The sequence below is a fragment of the Azolla caroliniana genome, unplaced genomic scaffold, assembly GCF_043228905.1.
Source record: "Azolla caroliniana isolate FFs.n. ecotype wild unplaced genomic scaffold, voAzoCaro1.0.p SCAF_5, whole genome shotgun sequence".
Classification (NCBI taxonomy): domain Eukaryota; kingdom Viridiplantae; phylum Streptophyta; class Polypodiopsida; order Salviniales; family Salviniaceae; genus Azolla; species Azolla caroliniana.
In genome coordinates, this window is record NW_028230440.1 from 54,262 (window position 1) to 77,631 (window position 23,370).

Genomic DNA, 23,370 nt, shown 5'->3' on the forward strand with positions numbered 1-23,370 from the left:
TTTATAATAAATGGTTGTAACAGAATTAATGAATTGACAAGGATAACTCTTATGTTATGTTCAAAGGCAATATTATTCTCACATGGTGATGGCACCAATTAGAAATAAACTTTCCACATTTATAACTTAAATCTATCACATATCAAAATCGGTTTATTGTGGACAATAAAAATACATCTATTTGTTGACAATTGGTTTTGGGGAACACCATTGAAAAGTACAAGTGAATGTTGGGAATTCAAAGCAATGTGCACGTACGAACATTATAAAACCACAAACAGCTCTATAGACAAAAGTAAACTACAGCGTACTAGATGCAAGAGGTTGTTACGGTCATATCAAACTCTTCTCATGAGGCTGTATGTAGTCGATTGGTGGCCTTTTAGTTAGTTAGTTGGTAACAGTCAGTCAATTGGTTGGTTAGTCTCTCTTTCTTTGGTGGACGGACGGTACCTCCTTCTTAAGGATATGTATGTATCGAGATAGATACAACATGTATGTGTACATCCCAGCATTCATTCAAGAAGCCGGCGGCCCTCTCGCCCTCTCCTAAATATATTTATGTATCCTAGCAATTCAATCAATCATATATGCACGTAGTGCCGATATCATTGCTTCTTTTCCAGCAGCCCTCTCTCTCTCTTTTGTGTTTGGAATGAATGAGTGAGAGAGAGAGAGAGAGACCGAGACGGCGACCAGATATACATACTATGTACATGTCTCTTTTCCTTCTTCTTTCTATACATCCAGTGCTCCAGCCTGCCACCTTCCCGCCTCATCATCAAAGACTGTAGAAGAAGGCCTCCTGGCGATGGGGAAGAAGATCTCAGTGATGTGGGACGTCGGGAGCTGCCCTGTTCCGGCGCAGGTAGCGGAGCACCCTCACGCCATTGCCCAAAACATAAGGTCCGCCCTCATCTCTTCCACTCTGGAGTTCAACCAAACTTCTGTGGATGTCGATGTCTTCGGCGATACTGAAGTCTTGCCCAAGCCGAACTTACAGTTGGAACCTCGACGTGCCGATCAACCAGTGCATGCTGCCTCTTGTGCTGGATTGAAGAAGGAGATCGACAATGCTTTCAGGTCACTTAAGGACGATCATCTGATGCCCACTCTCCGGAATTTGGAAGAGTGGTCACGTTATCGGGGTGGACAGAAAGACATAGGAGGCCTATTGTCACAAGCCATAGAAATGGAACTGATTGCTAAGGTGAATGTACCCCCAGGAAAGACATGGGTGTATCTACCTTTGAATACCGAGCTTTGGCATTGTGTGGATTTAAATAATACGCAACATAACTATTCTGGTAGGAGCTGGAAGAGGATGCGTCAATATCTGCGTGATGACAAGGAATGGAAATTGTTTTCAAAATCACATAGCCGGTACGTAGGAAAGCGCTTTCTGTGTGTCTTTTGTATGTGAGTAGTTCGCAGGATAACTCGATGCGCGAGATCTTGTGTTTTAAATAGGTTGTTAATCACTATGGTAGAGCCTTTTTTTAGTTGGGATGAAATGCGTGCAGATATGAAGCCGCTCAGATTTTGAAGAAATCTGGTATCCCGATCATCAGTGGTTATTCGGTGGCAGAAATTCTTCACTTCTTTAACCTGTTGAAGAACAGGAGTTGGATATTGTTTCACAAAAAGGATTGGGTCCCATTGACTAGAAACTTGGAGAGGATTTCAGGTTCAGGAAAGGTAGGTAACACAAGTACGAAGAAAGGACAAGGAAAAGCCATGTTCAAGTTTATATCCCCTGAAGAAGAAATGATGTGGATTCTACGAGCTTGGATAACCAAAAAGGTGAGAGGGAATGCTGGCTATGACATTTCCTTGATACGTAGACATTTTTTGCTGGACACCGGACTTGAACTTGACTTGAAAAGTCTAGGCCATCAGTCACTACTGGCCTTCATCTTCGAGGAGCTGTCGGATGTAGTGACTTTAAAACCATCAGTGCGTTACAAGAACGTTTGGATGATAAGGCCTGTCCCAGTTAAAAAAGGTAATTAGATACATAGGAAATGTATATCCACGTGTATGTTTACCTTGTTTCGTTCACTCTCTTGGAAGATTATCGTTCAGCAGCTTCGACATGAAATACCTACAATGTGAGAATATAATTCCATAGTAGCATAGTCTGTATGATTTTAGTTATGTATATACACGCTTGTAACTGTCAGTTTTGCCATCTGCGTAGTTAATTAAAGGATTCGTGCATCCACATTTTTGTGAGAAATAGAAAATATGCTTCAACATTTTTGGATTGAGCTTTGTATCAATCACGCAATGAGCTCATGCACATACAAATGTAGGCATCTTAAAAGGCAATAAAGTGTATTCATTTTGTAATGTAATGGCTCTTTCGTATTGGACCAGTGGCTCAATATCTTAGCATATGCAAGAAAATTAAACTTCAGAGACATTTGATATCATCAAAGGATTCATTATACTTCAGTGATATGTATTCAATCTTTTTCATTTTGTATCTATGTATATTGAACCAGTGGCTTTATATATTAGCACATGCAAGTAAATGAGACTCTAAAGACATTTCTTGGAAGCTTCAAAGGATTCATTGTACTTCACTGATATGTATTCAATTTTTTTCTTTTCATATCAATATTTCATTGCCTGCATGTATGTGTATAGGCATGTATTAAGTATGAATGCCTGCCTGGATGGCTAAAATGATTTTGATGCGATACTTTTGGTATCATTTTTCTTACCTAGTTATAGCAACACCCATTCACTTTGAGTTGGCCAATTCTTGGTTGTATTTGTATCTTAAATGATGAAAAGAGTGTTCTCTCTATTTGTATGATTCCCCACCGGATTTTAAATTATGTTGCTCCTGTTTCAGATAATATTAATGTGAGTTTAATAACTATGTCATTATTGCTGGTATAGTTATTTTATCTGGGCAATGCATGATAAATAAGGCAACTTAAAACTGACGATACAAATAGATGCTTGATTTTCTTTGTTCTTCATTTTCAGTTTTGGAGGAACTCGTCTCTTCTTCTTTTGTTTATATGCAGTTATATGTAAATGTGTGTTTGTGTGTGTATGTGTATACATAATACAAGAACATACAATGCATCATTAAAATCTAATTAGCAAATATGAAAGTCAAACATGAAATCTTACATCCGAATCATAAACAAACAGTATATTCTGTAACATGTTGGCCGAGTTCTCATTGATCCCATGATGTTTTGTTTATAAAAGTCAAGATCTAGGTTAATATTAAAATCTCCTCTCCATCATTTTAAAATAGAAGTGGATAGCATAACTAAATGAAGTCCTTTTTTCTCACAAAAAGGTGACTTCCAGAGCGAAAATAACATTTCAAATGTCTTTTCTCAGTGCCAGGTTCATTCTCTTGGCGGATACGATCGGCTTTATTAGGCTCGGTGTTGGGTGCTACATTTGGTATACCTTTAGGTGAGTGAGCCGTTTTGATATCGTTTCGACAAAAAAATGAAATGATTGATTTTTATTTTTAATTTTGAGGAAATTATATTGTCCTAAAAGTGTTGGATATATATATATATATAGATATAGATATAGATATAGATATAAACATAGATATATGCTTATATGATATTAAATTTGTTTATGTCCATCAGGCTTTCTTCAAAGTACCCTCAATACACAATTAGAGAGGATGAATGTAGTTGATATGCATCCATTGGGGCAAAAGCAAGAGGACGCTGGTGTGCCACATGACTCAGTTGGCGATGTGATTGAACGTCTCGAGAAGAGAGTTTCTCGAAAGTGAAACTTCCTTTAATAGGCAATTGGAGGTGTTGTTCCTCAATACTAAATAAAGAGTGTTAGGGTCTTAACAGGATGTAGTTAAAAGGCTATTTACTTTTATCGTCCAAATTTCCCCTAATGCTAATCTATTCTATGGTTAAACCTTGCATTTGGGTCCTATTTTTTCCCTATTGCTAAGCTTTCCAAGGATGCACTATTTTCAAAAGGTCATACAAGTTTTTAATGAAAGTACTTGATGTGACTCGTGATCAGACCTACAAAGTAACTATATCTTCCTCAGAGATACACTAATTTATGCTTTGAAAATTATGATTTTGTTATTCACTTATTTGAAAAATATGTGATATTTTTGTCAGGGAAACCATCCTTATTACACAGAGATGATATGTTCGAAGAACAGAAGTATCAAGACATGCATTTATTTCCATTTGAGAATGTGAATGAGGAGTTTTACTTCCTAATAGGGGATCTATTTCTGTGATGTAAGAATAAGCGGAATAATGTCAGTTTTTTTTATATCAACCTATGTTTTATGCAATGATCAGTGCTACTGTTAATATTTCATATGTGACCTATGTTAGAGCTGCCACCTGGATGGTACCATCATGAATGTAATAGGTATGCATTTTGGTCATCTATACGACAACAACATAAAATTTATGGAAGATCAAATCAACGAAATTTGGCAACTAGCTTATTTTTTAACATTTGCTCTTTGTTTTCTTTTATGTCCTACCATTTTTGAACCCCCCAACTATGTGATTAGGAGGATTACATGTAAGGATTGCTAATTTTATAGGTTGCTCACACAGCAACGTTAATATACCATCGTCATAGTCATCATCTCTCAGATACAAATAATTAAGAAATTGAGGTGATTAGTAGGTAATTCTTGACATTGAGGAATTAATATGCCCACCAATCATGTGTTGGTGATGCGCGCAAGCTTGTAGCGACAAAACATAAGAAATGAACGATGACCTTTTGAGCATGTGGTCATGAGCATCTCCAATCTCGGAATGAGATGAAATACAAGAGGAATTTGGGAATTGCCATTTTAGAATTAAAGTCACGAGTCTTTAATTGGTAATGCATTTGGAGACAAGGAGTCTAGTGATTTACACAAAGATACACCACCTCAAAGATCGATGGATGAAAAACTTGTGCAATTGTGTCTTTACCGTCCTACAAAGTCTATGGTTTAGAAGACATTGTGCAATTATTTTGTGTCTCTACTACAATCATGGGGGTGGGGAACTAATGATGATAGATACAAAAACGGCTGCATGCTAAAGGTTTATGTGGAGCGAACACTCTATGACAGCAGGAGGCGATTGTAAGACATTTATATGGCGATCAATGATGTCCATTGGGTGAGGTAGGCTCTCTTGGTGAGTCCTCCTGTCCATCTATCCATCCATCCGAGTATGTGTATGTGTGTTTTGTCTTGTCTTATGTGGATGCAGTGCAGAGTGAGGTGGGGTAAGAGAAAGCAAGAAAGATATATTAACGTCTTCTAAGACCAACATTGGCCCAAGAGACTAATATATATATTAGATGTATAGCATAGGATTCGAACCCTATACCTCCGCATTAGTAATTTGAAGCCTTACCGCTATACTAACACATCATGAGAATCAAGCAATAGATAGATGCAAGTATAGATCTATTTATACAATATAGACGGATCACAGTCAGAATGTTGTGTAGGAGAGGCATTTATACGACGTATAAAAAAGGCTCGCTACGACGATAGAAGAAGAATCAGAATTAGCCGAGATCGAGAGAAGAAGCAGCAGACTAAAGGAAGGAGAGAGAGCGAGCAGTCGAAATCGAGTGGGAATAAGACCGACAAGAAGAAAGAAAGCCTGTCAGAGGATCCAGAGAGTAGCAGCAGAAGAAGACCAAGAGGAATCAGCCGAGAGCAAGAGAGAGAAGAAGAAGAAGAAGTAAAAAGAAGGAAGACGAAGATGCAGGATGTTGGACTGGAAGCGAGAGAAGCTGCAATTCGAGAATTGGCCAAATTGTTGCCATCTCCTTCCTCGTTGTCTTCCATTGCTTCTATTCGATCTGATTATCTTCAACGCCTACAGGTAAAGAATTCATCATTCCGCACATATATGTACACGCCTCTCTCTCTCTCTCTCTCTCTCTCTCTCTTATATTGCCTTGTTCTTGTTAACTTGAAATATGGACCTTTTCATAATCATTTGTTTCTCACACAGACGTATATGCATTTTCTATTTCCTTTTCTGTGGAATTGTGGTTCTTGTCATTACCATTTATTGCACATATACATTGATTCTTCTTCTTTTTCTCTAGAATTGTGTTTTTTTAGCAGTCATTCATTTCCATAAATACATATATTCTTGCTCCCTTGGAATGTGGTTCTTCTGGTCATCATTCATTAACATATAGATAATTGACCTTTTTCTTTCTTTCTGCGTCCAATCAAATGTTGTTCTTTTCACCTTTGATTGATCCATTCACCATATCTTGTGTTCTGATCCTTCAGGCCAATGATTCTCAGCTCAATACAAGTGTCTCGACTCAGGTACTGCTCTTCTTGTGAATGGAGTGAAGAAGCTTTTAATGAAATGAACAAACTTCAAAGACAATGACTAGTAATGAAAGCTGGTGAAAACATTGATACAAAGTTCTCCTTCTACTGCATAATAAATTTAGAACAAACTCTATGCATATAATTGGATTCACAGAGTTACCCAATTACATCTATTTTGCTGGGAAATTTCTCTTTACTTACTGGCGGATTGTTTCCTTGTCATGCATGAGTTAATAGGAAAATATGAGAAAAGTATTACATACATATGCATACTTAGGCCTTATTAGTCATTAGAGAAGCTATAACTTGACCATTTGGCATAAGCTCTCTAGGCAGCAGTATCAATCATTAGAGACAAGAGATATCAGCCTTTTGCCATATGTTCTCCAGGAGTTCGCATGATTCAATAGAGAAGCTAGAGGTGGGCCATTGGGTGTAGTATGAATCACTTGAGAACCTATATATTGGCCATTTGGAATGTGGTCTCTAGGATGTCTGCGTCACTAGAGAATCTAAAGATTGTCCATTTGGTGTAGGATCTCTAGTATGTGCTTTTCATTAGAGAAACTAAAAATTGCTAATTCTGTCATAATATGAATCATTTGAAAAGCTAGACCATAGCCATTTAGCATGTGGTCTCTAGGACATGTGAGCCATGAAGATTAGAGATTTGGCATTGTCTGCATCATATTGAAGCTAGATATTGGGCATTTAGCATATGATGTTTAATAAGATTAAGTTGCCGGAGCAGCTAGAGACTGGCAATGTGCTGTAGTAAGTATGTATCATTAAAGCAGCCAGATATTGGCCATATGGTCTCTAGTATGTAAGAGTTATTAAGGAAGCTAGAGTATTGCTATTTGGTGTATACAATGAGATTGGATATAGAAAGGGACTACCGCCTTTTGAGCACAACCATTAATATATATGCTCATCCTTGGTCATTAGAGATGGGTGCTCCTGCTCTATGATGATAACGGTGGAAGAAATGGTCTTGTAGATGCAGCTCCAAGCCCATGGACGTTAATTATGTCTAGGTCTATTATATGATATATATAAGACTCAGAGCAGGTGACTTGTCTCAGGTCAGTTGTTGGTTGGGTTAGTGAGTATTTAATTTGGGTTCTATCCTTTCATAAATGTTTGGCTAATTGCTCATTTAATTACTTGATTCAAAACGCATTGCTACCATATAATTAAAAACATCTAGTAAAAAAATTAAAATTATGTGCCACTGTTTTCTATTAATAATATTTGTTCACGGGAAGCTCAAAAATGTAAATTTTAGTGAATGAGGGTTATCTTTTTCCTGTCAATCATCAGCAGTTCATATAATTTCGAAACACTGGAAATAGGATAATAGTTGAGATGCATGAAAGAGATGGATAGACGTCTATGAAGATCCTGAAAAGTTGTGCTAGCCATGCAACTAGCTGCATAGAAACTTTTTGCTATTTCTTTTTATTACAACATCCATTCACGATGTAGCTCTTAATACTGTGATTTGTGTTGGTCAATTGCCTTCTTATGCCACTGTGACTTTTGCTTGAGGGATTTGGTATTCCTAGGCCTGTATTTATTAAAGGGCTTAATAAGTCAAAAGAGGCTAAGCACCTAAAAAGTCAAGTGATGTTGAAGATTTTAGATCAATTTTAGATGCTATAGCTAATTACATGATGATAACTAGTTTCAGGACTTCGAACCCAGAGATTCCAAAAATCCCAGATGGAAGTTTACCTGGTCTCTAGCTATAGCTATTGTAAGCTGGTGCTCTTGAGCTAGCGAAAGATAATAATATAACTCATAAGAAGGATTTAACAGTCTTTTCTTGCTCATTCTATTGGTATCCAAATTAACTATATTCATGGAGAAATAAAAAGGCATTTGGAATTAGGCTTGTATAGCATAGAACTCACAATGTCAAGTGAATGCAGTGAAGGCTTGCTAGGAATAAAGGAATTGTCTGCCTTATCCTTCTTCTCGTGAGGGTTTTAAGTCGTAAATATTCCTGTAAAGTGCAGCAGCATAGTAACATGGTCAGATGTAAAAATCAGTATTTGGTTGTTGGGGAAGAGGCAGATTTGAGAGTCTTCTAAAACCATTTCACGTTGGGGCAGTTTTCCAGTTCACATGCTTGAAAACTATGCATATTTTAATATTCTTGGGATTTGTCATTTGCACTGAAATTCGTTGTCTGGATACACTGCAAGAAAACCTGAATTCATTGCCTCCGATGGTGGTGTCTTGGTTTGAGCATTTTCTTCTTGGAAATTCTTTAAGCGTGTGAATTATTTTTAGATTCTATCTGCATTTGTCTGCTTGGTTGGTTTTTTATTCCTAGTTTATGACCATTATGCATAGGTGGAGCAAGCAAGATCTGGAATTGAAGCTCTTAATACTTCCCAAATAACAATCACACAACTGCGAGACAATTTCACTTTCATTGACAAGTAAGTCTTATAGATCCTTGGCAGATTATGTTCTGTGATCTTAAACACTGTAAAGGAAACATTCCAACCATCCAAATTATGAAAACCAGAGTTTATTAAACCAAGGAACACCATTACAGAAGGATAAACTAATCTTCTGCGTGGAAAGTTTTTGATTTCTTTATTTTATTGCTATGCTACTTGTTGAAATTCAAAAATTTAACGTGATTGTATGTGTTATGTTTTGGCTGTAATTTTTGCAATTCAGTGTTAAGGGCGGATTGTCAATCTTTTAATGATCAGAGTGGCATATATAGACTGTGTGCTCACATTTAAGTTTGGATTTTTATAATTCCATACTCTTTGACTCTTATTTCCCATTGGTCCATGGTTAATCTTTTATGGTCAGAATGGCATATACTTCTGTAAATTTTCCTGTTACGGCCACGTAAGCACACACTTCAAGTTGAATGTTTGTAATTCAATAACGTTGACTTGCAATTGCCTATTTATGCACAGTTAATCTTTTCATGGTCAGAATGGCATATAAAGAACTTGTTTTGTAAGGTTACCTTTTTGTTGCTACATTAGCCACTTATAACCTGCATATCATCTTTTAATATGATATTGTAATTTATCCTTTTCAGGTTATGTCAGGATTGTCAGTCACTGATTGATCATCATGATCTTATTAAGCTGCTAAGTAATGCAAGGAATAATCTGAATACTACATTGAAGGTTTGTATTAAGAAACCACTGTTCTATATTTTTGTATATGTGCTGGACGGGTCCTTTAGTATCCACCATGAGCATGTAATTCATCTATTCACTTAGAAAAACTAAATTATTGCCATATTTTTGATGATCATGCATTTTTTTCTTTATTGATTGACATGCAACAAATTAAGATCTTATTCGAAGTAGTAAGATTTTATCTGAAGTGAGACATGTGTTCTGTGATTTGAGTCTTCATGTTTACACAGAATCAAATCACATTGTTATCTTGTAACTCTAAAGAGATTGCATATGCCCACTGCTACTTGTACTTGATCATTTGTGGGAGTGCGACGTGCATTCTGTGATTTGATTCTATATTTGTATGGGATTTTCATGTTTACACATGAGGCATGATAGATATTGACATGGGAATGTGGCCACAAATTTCATTATGAAGGAAAGAGGAAATTTCAAGAACAAAAAATCTCTGTTATCAGGTTGTTTGCCAGCCTATCTCTGATATCTTGATTACGCGTTAGATATTCAGCATTTGTATTTCTGTGTACACAACTCCTTTGCAAGCTCCATGTACTCAATGTGGGAGATTGGAAGCTTGTGAGTGCCATTTATTTTGTATAGATTTCTAGTCCTCAGAAAAGGATATGCTTTTTGTGAGGTTTGGACTGTAATTTTGTATCAGTAAAAATGCATTTTGTTAGTTTGATGCAATACGGGGCTTGCTTTTAAAATAATTGGTTCCCAATTTAAAAAATTGAAGCACACAAAATAAATTATTAACTTTTTTCATTAATGAACTAAAGCAGCACATAAAAACGCCTTATAGTTTGCAGTCTGGATACACGATGCAAACCAATGCTGGTGGGTTTATTCTAATGCGTAGAGTCTGATTATCCTATATTAAGCAGTTTTAATAGGCCCTTGTTTTTATTTGCAAAATGCTGTAAAAAGAAAGAGCCTAGGGTTTAATTCATGGCCACTGTTGGGGTTTTCATGTTTTAGTTGATGTTTATGATAAATACAAACATCATAAACATTAAAAATCATAGTCATCTATGGAATAAAGATGCATGTACTTACTAGATGACATTCCTGGGTATGGATAGTCATCTATGGAATAAAGAGAAAAACTTACTATAAAGCTGAAGGACTATCGTTTTCTACTTTTCTACTTTTATAAATAGACGAGCTTCCTGGGTATGGACAGTCGTCTATGGAATAAAGAAAAATACTTATTATAAAGCTGAAGGACTACTGTTTTTTATTTGTCTCTATACGCATCTTATTGGAAATGTATCTAGCATTGTATATTGCATCAAATATGTTTTAATACATTTTCTTATGAACTGTAGGATGTGGAAGGAATGATGTCAATATCTGTAGACGCTGCTGATGCAAAGGAATCTTTAGCTGATGACAGACAGCTCGTGAACACATTTGAGGTCTAGAAACACTATGCCATTTCTATGGTTAATGCATCTCGCAATTAAAAGACAAATCTGTGAACTTCTCCTACATGTGATAATGATCAGCCTCATTGGAGCAGAATATTGAAATAGAAGATAACATCCTTCATTGATAGGAAGCTTTCTTTGATGCTGCAGAAGCTTACTGTGTTAGAAGGTAAAAGACGTTTTGCATTAGCTACAGCATCATCCCGTAAAGAGGAGGCCAGCAAACTAAGGTTTCCATCTCCTACTTTAGTACTCAATTGCAGTTAATTTCATATTTTCATGGAAGCTTAAACCTGAATTGATGTTTTATATCTTTCAGTGAGTACTTTGAAGATGTGAACAGGACCAGGGAGAAGTTTGAGTCAACACTTTGGGGGTATATTGGAAACTTCTTCAAACTCTCTAAGGACAGGTAATAATTGATTCACTCGTATGGGAAGTATATTTAGTTTCAAGAGTCATGCTGATACCTTCTTTGGGAGTCCAGTGTTGTGTGTAACATATTGAATAGCTCGACAATGTTGTCATTGTGAACGCCTTCTATATACCTATTGTTGAAATGACTAGCATGTGATTGCATCTGTTTTTCAGCCTGAAGTATGCAAAGAGAAGAACATACATGTGCTTATGACTATCATATAAAAAAAGCAATAACCATATAAATATTTCTGAATAAAAACCTGAATATGTTATATATTTGCATAGGTTGAGCATAATGTAGCTGGTTGAGAGATTTCCATATTGTCTGTAAAGCACAAAATATAACCCTGGAAAAAATATGCCAAGGGCTGAAGGTTCCAAACAGCAGAGATCTTACCGAACTTATAATCTAGAAACTATAGTTGAAGGTAACAAGTGACTTGTAAGATGGTAATTGTTTGAGTACAAGTACCTAGCAGGCTTTTACTCCAGAGGACAGGATGTGTCAAGAAGAACTTTACATATAGGAGCATTACATTTGCAGGTACATAGCCTATATGAGATTAAAAGGCATTTCACCTCATTTTGGGACATGTTTTAAGACCCTTAGCTCAGGCCATGTGTTGAGAAGCAAGCTCAACATGGGCCGGATCGGCTGAATAAGCCGAGAGCTGGATCGGATGAAGACGAATCGGCGAGGCCCGGATCCGCTGAAAAAGCCGGGAGCCGGATTGGATGGAGACCAATCGGTTGGGCTAGATCGGCATTGAGCCGGCAAGCCTGTGGGACTGATATTCCTCCAAGGATTATTTTTGGGAGTTAGTATCAGTAGCTCATTTATGAGCATTGAAGTACTTGTTAGTCCTTTTAAGGACTTGTATAAAAGTGCTCACTAAGCATATTGTATGTATAGAGTGTTGTTATTATTTTGAATTAAGTTTTCATCTTCTGCTCTTCCTCTGTCTCTCTCGCTCTCTAAGTAGTATCTCTATGTTTTCTCAAGTTCTGTTTTCTGTTCACCTGTGGAGCCGGTAGTATCCAAGTCTGTTCGTTTTAGATTCCGCACGTAATCTTTACATGGTATCAGAGCGCAAGGGTTGAGAATCCTCTGCCGCGGACAAGCGTTCCAACACAGACAAACCTAATCCTTGGACAAGAACAGACAAGAAGAAGAATATGGACAAAGTAATGGGTGGTGCTCTTCCGGCAGAGAAGTTGGACAGAAGCAACTACATGTCTTGGCAGTACAAGATGCACCAGTACCTGCCGGGGCATGGCTACTGGAGTTACATCCATGGAGAAAACGAAGTAGTGCCAGAAATGGCACACAACGATTTTCCAACGTGGGAGCTGGCAGCAAGTAGAGTCTTGTATTGCCTTGCATCCTGTGTTGCACGACTAGATGTTGGGCCACATTCGAGATGCACAGACGCCGAAGGAGGCCTGAGAAAATCTGAAGAAGATTTTTGCCGTGAATAACACGGTCCGCAAGTTACAGCTTTGTCAAGATGTCAACAATATCCGACAGACGGATATGACGGTGACCGACTATACCACAAAGATCAAAGAAATCTGTGATGACAGCTATTTGCACAAGGGAGAAATCAATGTCATTTTTTGACCTGCAATCGATGCTTATGATCAAAGAAAACCACGCAACCTAACAGTGGGATGCTGTACACGGAGGCAGATAGGCCCCGTGGTCGTGGAGAACGTGGTGGATCTCAACACAATGGTGACGGTCAACAGAAGCAAAATCATAGGCATAATTGACATGCCGAAAGCAGTTCCGGGCCCTCCACGAGCAGGGAGGGTGTCAAGGCGGCGCCGAAAACTGGCAAGCAAAGGCTGTGACGGCATGTTGGTATTGTGGTCGGAAAGGCCACAGAGAAAGCGAGTGCTGAAACAAGGCTGGTACTGCTCAAGTAGCCCACCTGGTCAAGTAGCACACCCACCGGGGTCTCGGACGAAGGAGCTGATAAGAGAGTGAGAGAAAGTGTAGTGAATATCAGAATCGGTTTCTGGATATCTTCGCCGGCACAGGGGCATGTGTATGTAACCGATCCGGATCAGTCACTGGATGCTAGATGATGAGCGCAGGGGCTCAGACATGTATATTGCTCCGGACCTGTCTCTGGATATGAAACGATGAGCACACGGGCTATGGACTCGGATAAATGCGTGGGGTAGACGAGCACACGGGTTCAAACGCTCAGGTATACACGTAGGTGAAAGGGGAACAGAGATGAGAATGCGACAAAAACCAGGAAACACTCAGGAAAACAGACGAAACCGGACACAACAAGATAAGCAATTAACTAGCAGACAAAGAGAGATACAACCGGACACGGCCAGCGACAGAGCTTTGAGCTCTCCACACAAAAATCTGTGCACACTAGTGAGCCTCTGATCGGGAGCACACAGGCTTCCAACGCGAACAAAGGCCTCGTAGTATAACGACAGAAAACCAGGAACGGGAAGTGAGCAGTCAACTCGAAATCCGACAGGACTTCCTCCTCCCAAACGATGGAAATCCCCCTGTAACGGTTTTCCTCCCCTCCCCTTTTATAGTCAAGGAGGGTCGGTTACATCAGCTTTATGACAATTGTTTTCTATCAGTGATCCTCCCCGCGATATCCTCCCATCACACACATTATTCCCCTCTTTTTATGGGATCTTAAAAATACCTATTAAACACTCTACCTAGTACTTATAAATACTTCAATATTTACAATTACTTTACACACAAGACCCATTTCGTGGGGGTGTTCGCACACCCCCGTTCACGCGCATCCGACAGATCTTTCTCCTAATTGCCGGAATCCTCCACGACAACGGTTTTATGGAATGCATAGATTCCCCATTGCATATTTAAGGACTTGCAAGGGATTCTAGCCATTGCATGTGACGAGTGCTTCTCGGAAATACACAAAACAGCAATAAATCCTCTAATTATGGGATCTGCCCTCCTCGATAAGGACTTGAGGGTCAATATGTGATCCAAAGTTGTGAACAATCTCCCAAAGCTTGCTGTAGAAAGCTGTGATTGTTGCAGGAAAACGATACAGCTCATCCACAAAGAACAATCATGGCTTTCTTTAGCTCCATCACTCTTTATCATGTGTCTAGTCAATCAAGCACTACATAGGTGGGATCTCTATTAGGACACCACGAAGGGGGCTTCAGTAGGTAAGGCAATAGCAATATGTCATGCATGCCAGCCACGGTCACCTTGACCATGACCATGCCACCTTTGTCATTAACAAATAAAGGCTATTTTCATCAGCCCTGAAGGTGCTTCCCTCTATAAGATCCTCTATGTTGGAGAATTTTTGAAGATGAAAGTTTCAGTTTATCCAAGTTCAGAATCTTAAGTGCTTAGATAACTAGATTCTTCAGTGCACTATATTTAATTGTATTTATTTTGGTTTGTTGTTCCTAAGGAAAAGACAATATTTTAAGATGTAATATCTTGTTTTCCCTTATAGGTCATTTTGGTTCCTTAAGACAGTTAATATAATTTGGTTTTATGGTGGGAATATAAATGATATTTGTGTGCTCTCTCTTCATCTCTTCCTCAGGATGTATAGTGCTAGCTAATTAGAATATTGGGTATCTTTGGCAGTCTTAATAAGTTATTTCTCAAAAAGACAGTCCAATATGATATGCTAAATTCGTCTTAAAAGTTTCCAATATGATATAATTTCTTCTCTGTTTATTTATATTTATTTGGGTAAACTACCAGAAGATGAACTTCGTACCTCTGTTTTTTGTTTGTAAAAGCTATGTTATTTTGAGCATTAATGTTTTGTACATATAATAAACAAGAAGTTTTAGATATCTCTAAAGTTGAAGAAGATGAATTCACAACAGAAACTGATTATTCTCAGAATGTAAATGAGTTGGTGATGAAGGCATTTATTAAAAAATTTATCATTTGAATTTGAAGATTCATTTCAGAGCTCCTATTGCAGTGTAGTTATAATAGCTTCACAGTCTTTTCTTGTCCTTGTTTCTTATGTTTGTTTGAAATAATATATCCTGACAATATTTTTTTCTTTATCATTTTTAACAGCCCCCAAACACTAGTTCGAGCATTGAGGTATCCTTTCTTTTCATGGTATTGGGTATGTGTGTAAAAGTAACAAACTAAAGATTTTGTTGCTTATTTGGAGCGTCCAAAAAGAACTTTGATATGTAAATGATAAGATTGAATTGAAATAATGCTCAAAGTGTATTTCCTTAATTTATATTCTATTCTATAATTCAATCTAAGTGTACATTTCGCAGGAAAATTGTGTACATAATGTATTGTTCCTCTGCAGAGTAGTGGAGATGCAAGAAATATTCGATCAACAACAAGAAGATGAAGCTGCTGAATTAGAAGGAGGCTCTATTTCAAGTTTAGTTACTGATGGCAATAAGAGGTGTGATAAAGAACCTGAATATTTCACATCCTAGGTTTTTGTTTTGTTTATTTTTTGGGCTAGAATAATATCTTCTTGCAGCAACGTATAACCTCAGGCCATCCACACAATCACCAAAGGGAATGCTGCCTCCAAGGGCATCTGAGAATTATGCGAAAGAGAAGAGAGGAAGAAATTATAAAGATAAATGCTATAAAGCAATTGCGAGGGCCGTGGAAAAGAGGTTCAACTTACTTATTTCTAATGTAAGAGCTTGTTAAGGATTAATGCATTAAAATAAAAGAAATTAGTGAGAAATAAAAATGGATGACATAGATAGGGTTGGAAAACATTTCTGTTATTTGTTAATCACCAATCTAAATGATCAGTCTGTAATATGCATTTTGTAGCTTGTAGAAGATGATCTGAATGCAGCCTTGGAGGAAGCTACTGCAGTGAGTAATATGACCAGAAAATGTTTCATTTCCTGCTTGCCAGAATATATTTGCAAATTATTTTCTGCATTTTCTAACAGATTGCTGGAGAATTGCCCGACATTTACGACTATGTTGCTCCATGCTTTCCACCACGGTCAGTCTAATATATGCCCATTGTTACTAAGCATATGTTTGAAAGAAATGTTCGTTAGAATCATGAGTCATGTGAAGCCAAAAATAGAAAGAAATTACACACGAATTCTGAATGCAGTCTTCTTCTTAAGTTCATACTTTGTAATGGAATAAGCTGTCTTGAGAATGAGCAGTATAGTACTCCCCTGAAGTCCATCTGTATATGTGCTTATAGATATATGATTATGTTAATGATGTATTTGGATTACCCAGATCAAATGGATAGATTAGTTTGCCACACATTTCTCATTTTACTTATGAACTTGGACATATTAGTTACAGCCAACTGTTTCTCATGTCTGCATGAAGGTCTGAGTTTTGGATAATCTTTTTCATTTTTCAGATATGCAATATTTGTAACCATGGTACAGCTTTATACTGAACGTTTCGTTCAAATGCTGAGGAAGCTTGGGGATAGAACTAATGATCTTACTAATCCAGAAATATTGAAGGTATGTCTTGCTGCATTTTATGAAGCAATTCTACAATAATTTAGATATTTATGTAGAGGACGATCGAGGCCATGTATGTGTGATGCAGAATTAGAGAATAACCTGAATGATTTATTTCAAGTGATGATTTGCATTGTGAGACATCATGCATAATAGAGTGGCCATTCAAATTTTGAATATGTATCACAAAGAGTTGATGTATCTACAACATTATCTCATCTATTGGAATCTACATTCAATGTAAAGGCTACGGGAGGTGAACTCTTTATTCAGACCCCTTTTGGAACCATATGAGACACATCTTCTGGAGACAAAGAAGAAGATTATGTTAGGGGACACAAAGGACGGATAGCAAGTATCAGAAAAGGTGGATTAAAAAGAAAATGAAATACATTTACCAGATCAGGATAAATGAAGAAGTCCAGTGGGAACATTCTTAAAGTGCCACAATGACATATGCGACTGATACAGAGGCTACATCTGAAAATCCCATTTCATCGTCAACAACAGAAAAACCTAAATAAATATAAATATACTAGAAACCTGCCCAAGGTATCTTGGCTTTTCTGCAACTCATTTTGCGAAGGGTATATCTTGAAGTCCCACGCTCTTATGTAAAAATGTTGATAATCCTGCTAGCTGGAGATATAACTAAGTGATTTTAGGTGGCGTGAAAGTTCTACCATAGTTGTTAAAGAACGTGTATTCTACGTTTAGAATACATTTTAGAATACTCTGAAATATTCTACATGTATTCCACGTTTTAGAAATGCCGTTTTTCAAATTTTCACGTATTACACTTATTCTAAAAAATTTACGTATGCTACGTATTTAACAACTATTTATCATTTCAAAAAAGTTCTTTTGGCTTTGCTACGTATTTAACAACTATTCCTACTGTTGTTTTCTTTTGGCTTTGTTACGGTTTTTGACTGAGAACTTAATGGTTGGAAGCATCCAAGTCTAACTAGATTCTAGTCTCATGAACATATCATTCTTTTATCTTGTACAGGATGTAGTTTGTAATTGAGCTTGCTTATATTCCTGGTTACATGGGTGATGCTATCTGCAGGTAGCAAGCTGGGTTGTGCAATATCAGGAACAACTTATAAGTTTAGGAGTCGACCAGTCACTCGCACAAGTCTGCGCTGAGAGTGGAGCAATGGACCCCTTAATGAACGCATATGTTGATCGTATGCAAAAAGCAATGCAGGTAGCTCTTTTGTTAGAAATAAAAAGATAACACTATTTAACATATATTAGCATCAATTTTTTGCCACTGGTGAATTGGTTTCTGATGTTGATGGGGTGGAGTATATTAGGTTTGGTATACCAATATTCTACAGGCTGATAAAATTCATCATGTAAAACGAACCGAAGATGGAAAATGCTATACAATGGCGGCGGTTGATTTGTTCCGAATATTAGGTGAGCAAGTGCAAGTCGTCGAAGAGAGCAGCACTGATGTGATGCTATATCGTATTGCTCTTGCAGTAATCCAGGTAATAATATTATGAAATAGTTCGATTGTTAGGAAATCAATGTAACTTTAACCCTCCATCCATTGGAGTAACTCTGTGCAATTTTCTCTTCTTTCAGGTAATGGGTGATTTTCAGACAGCTGAGCGGCTACGTTTAGAGGATCCTGGGGAATTAGAACTTGAACTTATATGTGCTATGGTGAGGGTTGATTGATGTATGATCCAGGGAATTAGAACTTGAACTTATATTCCTTGTATTGAAATATTGTAAAGATTGTATGATCTGGCTTTTGCAGGTGAATAACAATTTGCGCTGCTATGATCTATCAATAGATCTAAGCCACACTATTATGGAGGCTTTGACTATATACTATGAGGAGCAGGTATTCATCATATGTGCTTTATTAGAATTCTATGTCATCTGTGAAGTAGTATTGCTTCAATCAAGGCCATCGATTGGACTTATCATTCTTCCAATCACACCTACAGCGAAAGCTTCAGGGAAGTTAATAGTACTCCTCAAATAATTAAGGTTGAAACCATCAAAGGCTAACAAAGCTAATAGCTTCTGATAGTCAACATTATGGTCTTTGTTTCTGCGTTCACCTGCTGCATGTCCTTTTCTGTTTTATCTCTGTCTCTTGTTTCTACTCGTCATGGTTTTGTTGATAGATGGAATGTCTCTGGCAGGTCAATTTTGAAGATACGTGCAAAGGATTTCTAGAAGTTGCTAAGGTCTTTTAACCCTCATTCACCTTATGATTACAAAGCTGATGGAAAATATATGCTTATCTGATCCAACTGGAACGCGTGAAATCATGTCATTTGAACAGGAAGGTGTCCAGCGAGTTGTGAAATCAATTTTTGAAGACCCAGGTGTAAAGGATTTGCTTGCCAAACTTTATCACAAAGGTGAATCAATCGTGATATTTTGTGAATTCAATGATTTGTTATTCCTTCATACTTCTAAAATACAATTATTGCATCAGATTGGTATGAAGGCCTGGTAACTGAATATCTGGTTGAAACATTCAGCGACTACTTCTCTGATATAAAAATGTGGGTAAAAAGTAATATAGTTTTGTTATGTGCTATAGAGGTGCCTAGCAGAGCCATAAAATGTGGAACTGTTTTTTCTCATGATAGATTTCTTGAAGAGAGATCATATCGGAGGTGTGTTGAATCATGCTTGGAGGAAACAATTGTTGTCTATGTGGACCATCTGCTTACCCAGGTATGTCCATTATTGGCTAATTTGTTCCATGAAGATGTAATAGGTTTTCTTTGGCTTACCAGAAGATATGCATCACCTGTTATTATCCAGCGGAATTACATTAGAGAAGAGATGCTAGAACGAATCCGTCTCGATGAAGAAATCTTGACAGCTTTCTTCAGTATCCATGTGAATCAACAGGTAAGATTGGTTCTCAAAACCAGAAAGGACTTTGGGTAGTCATAGTTTCTTTTCTGGTATTAAATCTGCTATTTGCCATTAAATATTGTCCATATCCTGTAAACAGAAAGTTCAGAAACGTGTGCAACCATTGGCTGACCTGAAGGAGCTAGCATCAGCAGAAAATGTCGATGACTTCGGATTGGCATATACAAACCTCTTGCAAAACCAACCAGACTGTCCTGTGGGTTTTTAACTTTTGTTTTCTGATATTTTTCTTGCTGACGATTATTAAAGTATTTATGGAGTATAATGAAGGAATTATGTTTTGCAGCCAGAAGTTGTTGAGAAGGTGCTAGCACTTCGGGAAGATATTCCAAGGAAAGATGCCCGTGAGGTAGGAGAAACACAAAAAGTAATAATACAAAATAACCCGTAACTTGTCATCAATCTCATTTTGAGTTCCTATTACAGGTTATGCAAGCATGTAGAGATGCATACAATAAAAGCATTGTCAATGGAGTCCCTAAATCAGGGCTAGTTTTCAGTAGACTTACATGCTTGCCAAAGGCTACATTAAAGTGGCGGTAAATAGTTTCTTTAAATATACAACCAAATTCACCATCTATTCCAGTTTCACTCATGAAAAATTTTATTTTTAACTTTTTGAGCAAATAATTTGTATAATTTCTTATTGGCATCAAGAGATGCTTTACCTCATAGTTTCTCCCACAACATATTTTGTCTACGCAATATTTGTATCTTATGTTCATTTGAAAGTCCAGGAAGTGTGGCATCCTATTTTCTCCCACTAAAATAGAATGATGCATAACTCAGAATGTATAAGCTGTATTTGTGTACTTTGTTTTGTTAAACCATTTATCCTGTCATATGTTAGTAAAGCTGTTCCCAGCATATGCCACTATACATGAAACAGATGGAATGAGTAGCACACCATAAACGTATCTATAAAACTTATCTTTATAATCACAACTCTACAAGAAACAATATCTAGTGGGTGTATCTATGCATCAATACATGGATAATGTAAAGCAATGTGGCTTGTAGTTGGTGAGTGGAGCTGCTATCTCAATGATACCTATAGTGAATATTCTGAAGAATTAGGAACAAAATAAAAGATATCTTACGCATTCTTTCTATTTACCTAACAATCTAAATATGACTATATGCCTAAAAGACAAGGTAGTTTTCATGCTGTGTTCTAAATGAAAAGGAAAAGAGGGATGAAAGGGAAGGAAAAAGGCATTATATATATTATTGATGGCAAGGAGGTTTCATAACGATATTTGATCTATTAGATGATGATGGATGTTGCATGTGGAGATGAAGCATTGTACTTCCCAAAGAGGCACAGAAGACAAATGGTTTGACCCCTAATTGAGAGTTATTAAATAGTCGTCTTATAATAGAAAGAGAATCAATATACAAAGATGCCCAAAGGTCTATAATGGCTGTGGTTCATCGGTGATGCTTTAGTGTTGTATTGGAGGATGAATATTGGAAAGGTTATGGTTAGCATTTTGTAGCATATTCTCTTTATGTTATTTTAGCACTAAGATGTATCTTATCTTATATTTGGGGTATCTAATAGTTTGGAGAAGGTAGGAGATGGTCCTAGTATGTGTTGGTTTTTTTACCTTATCTCGACATAAGCTGGATACTTGCATGTAAAGGGATACTCATCCTCTACCTCTATGTGACATAATCTACATGTCCTTTCTGTTTTGTGGGCTCCATTAGCATGACCAATCTCAACTTCAATCTGGTGAGATGATACTCTGAGTTTCCAATGGTAACCCTTGATGCATTTTGTAAAAACGTATCTAGATATTTTGGTCGTATAGTAAAACCTAACTTAGAGAAGTGCATGAAGTGTTTCTTATAGTACAACATTTTAGATGGGTGTGGCACTAGTGGGTTGATCCATTTATGTCGAGGGTAAATTTGTCATATTTCTTGGTGTATTACTTTATTATGGTCCTCATGAGATATTAAAGTTTATCGATCGTGTGGTTGTACCTAAGAGGATGTAGGTTATTAGTGTCGAGGCCGTTTGCAAAAAGCCAACTTACCATAGTGCTATACCAAGAGCTAGCATCATCGGACTGCCTCGAAAGCTTAACGAGATATCCTATCTTGTGATTGGCTTTGTATCCTATTAATAAAAACTACAAGTTGAAAAAGTGCTTATACTAGCGTTGGGGGTAAAGTAAACTTTACTCTAATGATGTCATGTGGCATTGTCTATTTGCTTCAGAGTTGACGTGATAACATCATCACCAATGGTCTCTCTAATTGCATCCACATGAAAGTTGGTTGCCATAGAGCCCAAACCACTATTGCATACATGAGGGAAGGGATCACTAATGAGTTGAAGAACCACCCCTTAGTTCGTGGCTCCCGAAAGTATGCGGTGGCATTGTCTCACTAAGAGTGAGAGGGATGCATATCCTCTTGTTAGTCTATCTTTGGTTGCCTGTGTCATCGAAAATTTACTTGAGCAAGCACTAAAAGTGACTCCAAGATATACATATGATCCAACTACCTCAAATGGTCTATGATAGAGTGTTAGGTAACATTTAGTTCTAACTCGAGCATATGTGTGGAAGATAAGGACTTTAGTTTTCGGAAGATAAAGACCTCTAGGGACTATGTTAAAGGCTTTGTGGAAGTCCACAAAACAACGATGTAATTTCTTCTTGTGAGTCTTGGTTTGGTCAATAATAAACAAGGCTCGTCTAAAGGTAGCACATTCGAGTGCTCGAAGACTTATTAATGTCTCCATATAATCACAGAGCTCAGTTTCCATTATTGCACCATATAATTTAGCAAGCATATGACCAATCATAATGGTCCTAAATGTATTTGGGTCTATGAGGTCCCATCCTTTATGTATAGGGACCAATGTGTGCATGGTCCGTTGTGATGGAAAACCCTCTATGAAGGCAATGTTGAAAAGTAGAGTGAGAAAAGGAGCTAGACAATCTCGAGCATATATGACATTGTGTTCAACCTTCAAGTTTGTGTGATCCATGGAATTTCTATGTTGTAATTTCGTTATGGCCTTAGTGACCCTAGAGGTTGCAAAAAATGTCCCCCTGGTAGCGCGAGGTATAGAAGGCATAGAAATGGGTGGTTGGTTCAAGCCTTGGTAAAGTCTTTTCGTATATGTGTGCCAAGTGTTAGGATCCTCGATGGTTGTTTGTGGTCTTGGTTCCTGCAATATCTTCCATGCAATGACACAATCACTACTCATGAGCAAATGGTAGAGTTCCCACTATTGAGTTGCCTCCCACGCTTGTCTCCTACAACATGCCATCTTGCGCATTTCTTTGCGAGCATGTACTCAGGTAATAGTACTTCTAAGTTGTGATGATTTAAGTTGTCTAGGTAAGTCTCTACAATCCTCATCATACCATCTATTTTGTGGCATAAACCCTACTCTACCTTGCTTGGAGTGTTTCGTGTGTGGGAATTACTAATTGCTACAAAATGAAGGATGTGTGTGAGTTATATAGATTCTCGAAGGCAATGAAGAATCAAGTGAGGAGAGATGAGCTTGAAGAGAGAGAGAAACTACCCATGTTTTACCAAAAAAAGAGAC

At 37.4% G+C, this 23,370-nt stretch overlaps 2 protein-coding genes across 2 annotated transcripts; both read left to right on the forward strand.

Annotated features, from left to right (window-relative positions):
* The first annotated feature begins 811 nt into the window (after positions 1-811).
* On the forward strand, positions 812-4,392 carry LOC147863401 (uncharacterized). The gene is made up of 5 exons (XM_087319284.1): positions 812-1,383; positions 1,524-2,005; positions 3,633-3,719; positions 4,140-4,260; positions 4,329-4,392. The coding sequence occupies exons 1-5, from the start codon at positions 812-814 to the stop codon at positions 4,390-4,392; spliced, it is 1,326 nt and encodes a 441-aa protein (XP_087175410.1).
* A 1,142-nt stretch (positions 4,393-5,534) lies between these two features.
* LOC147863402 (exocyst complex component SEC6-like) lies at positions 5,535-20,591 on the forward strand. Its single transcript, XM_087319774.1, has 25 exons — positions 5,535-5,876; positions 6,299-6,337; positions 8,708-8,796; positions 9,423-9,513; positions 10,863-10,952; positions 11,115-11,194; positions 11,284-11,376; positions 15,460-15,486; positions 15,710-15,811; positions 15,909-16,056; positions 16,201-16,245; positions 16,326-16,381; positions 16,763-16,871; positions 17,944-18,084; positions 18,194-18,373; positions 18,471-18,551; positions 18,649-18,735; positions 19,043-19,087; positions 19,186-19,264; positions 19,342-19,411; positions 19,499-19,586; positions 19,677-19,766; positions 19,873-19,989; positions 20,080-20,142; positions 20,220-20,591. Exons 1-25 carry the CDS (start codon positions 5,754-5,756, stop codon positions 20,334-20,336), a joined length of 2,250 nt encoding a protein of 749 aa, XP_087175900.1. The 5' UTR covers positions 5,535-5,753; the 3' UTR covers positions 20,337-20,591.
* Positions 20,592-23,370: the final 2,779 nt, after the last annotated feature.

What these genes read in the sequence shown, in the direction of transcription:
- LOC147863401 (XM_087319284.1), top strand. Translation starts at nt 812, where the DNA reads ATGGGGAAGAAGATCTCAGTGATGTGGGACGTCGGGAGCTGCCCTGTT. An exon ending in GCCTGTCCCAGTTAAAAAAG is followed by an intron (nt 2,006 to 3,632) that starts GTAATTAGATAC and finishes TATGTCCATCAG; the next exon opens with GCTTTCTTCAAAGTACCCTC. An exon ending in CTAATAGGGGATCTATTTCT is followed by an intron (nt 4,261 to 4,328) that starts GTGATGTAAGAA and finishes TGCAATGATCAG; the next exon opens with TGCTACTGTTAATATTTCAT.
- LOC147863402 (XM_087319774.1), top strand. Translation starts at nt 5,754, where the DNA reads ATGCAGGATGTTGGACTGGAAGCGAGAGAAGCTGCAATTCGAGAATTG. An exon ending in TTCAAACTCTCTAAGGACAG is followed by an intron (nt 11,377 to 15,459) that starts GTAATAATTGAT and finishes CATTTTTAACAG; the next exon opens with CCCCCAAACACTAGTTCGAG. An exon ending in ACACTAGTTCGAGCATTGAG is followed by an intron (nt 15,487 to 15,709) that starts GTATCCTTTCTT and finishes GTTCCTCTGCAG; the next exon opens with AGTAGTGGAGATGCAAGAAA.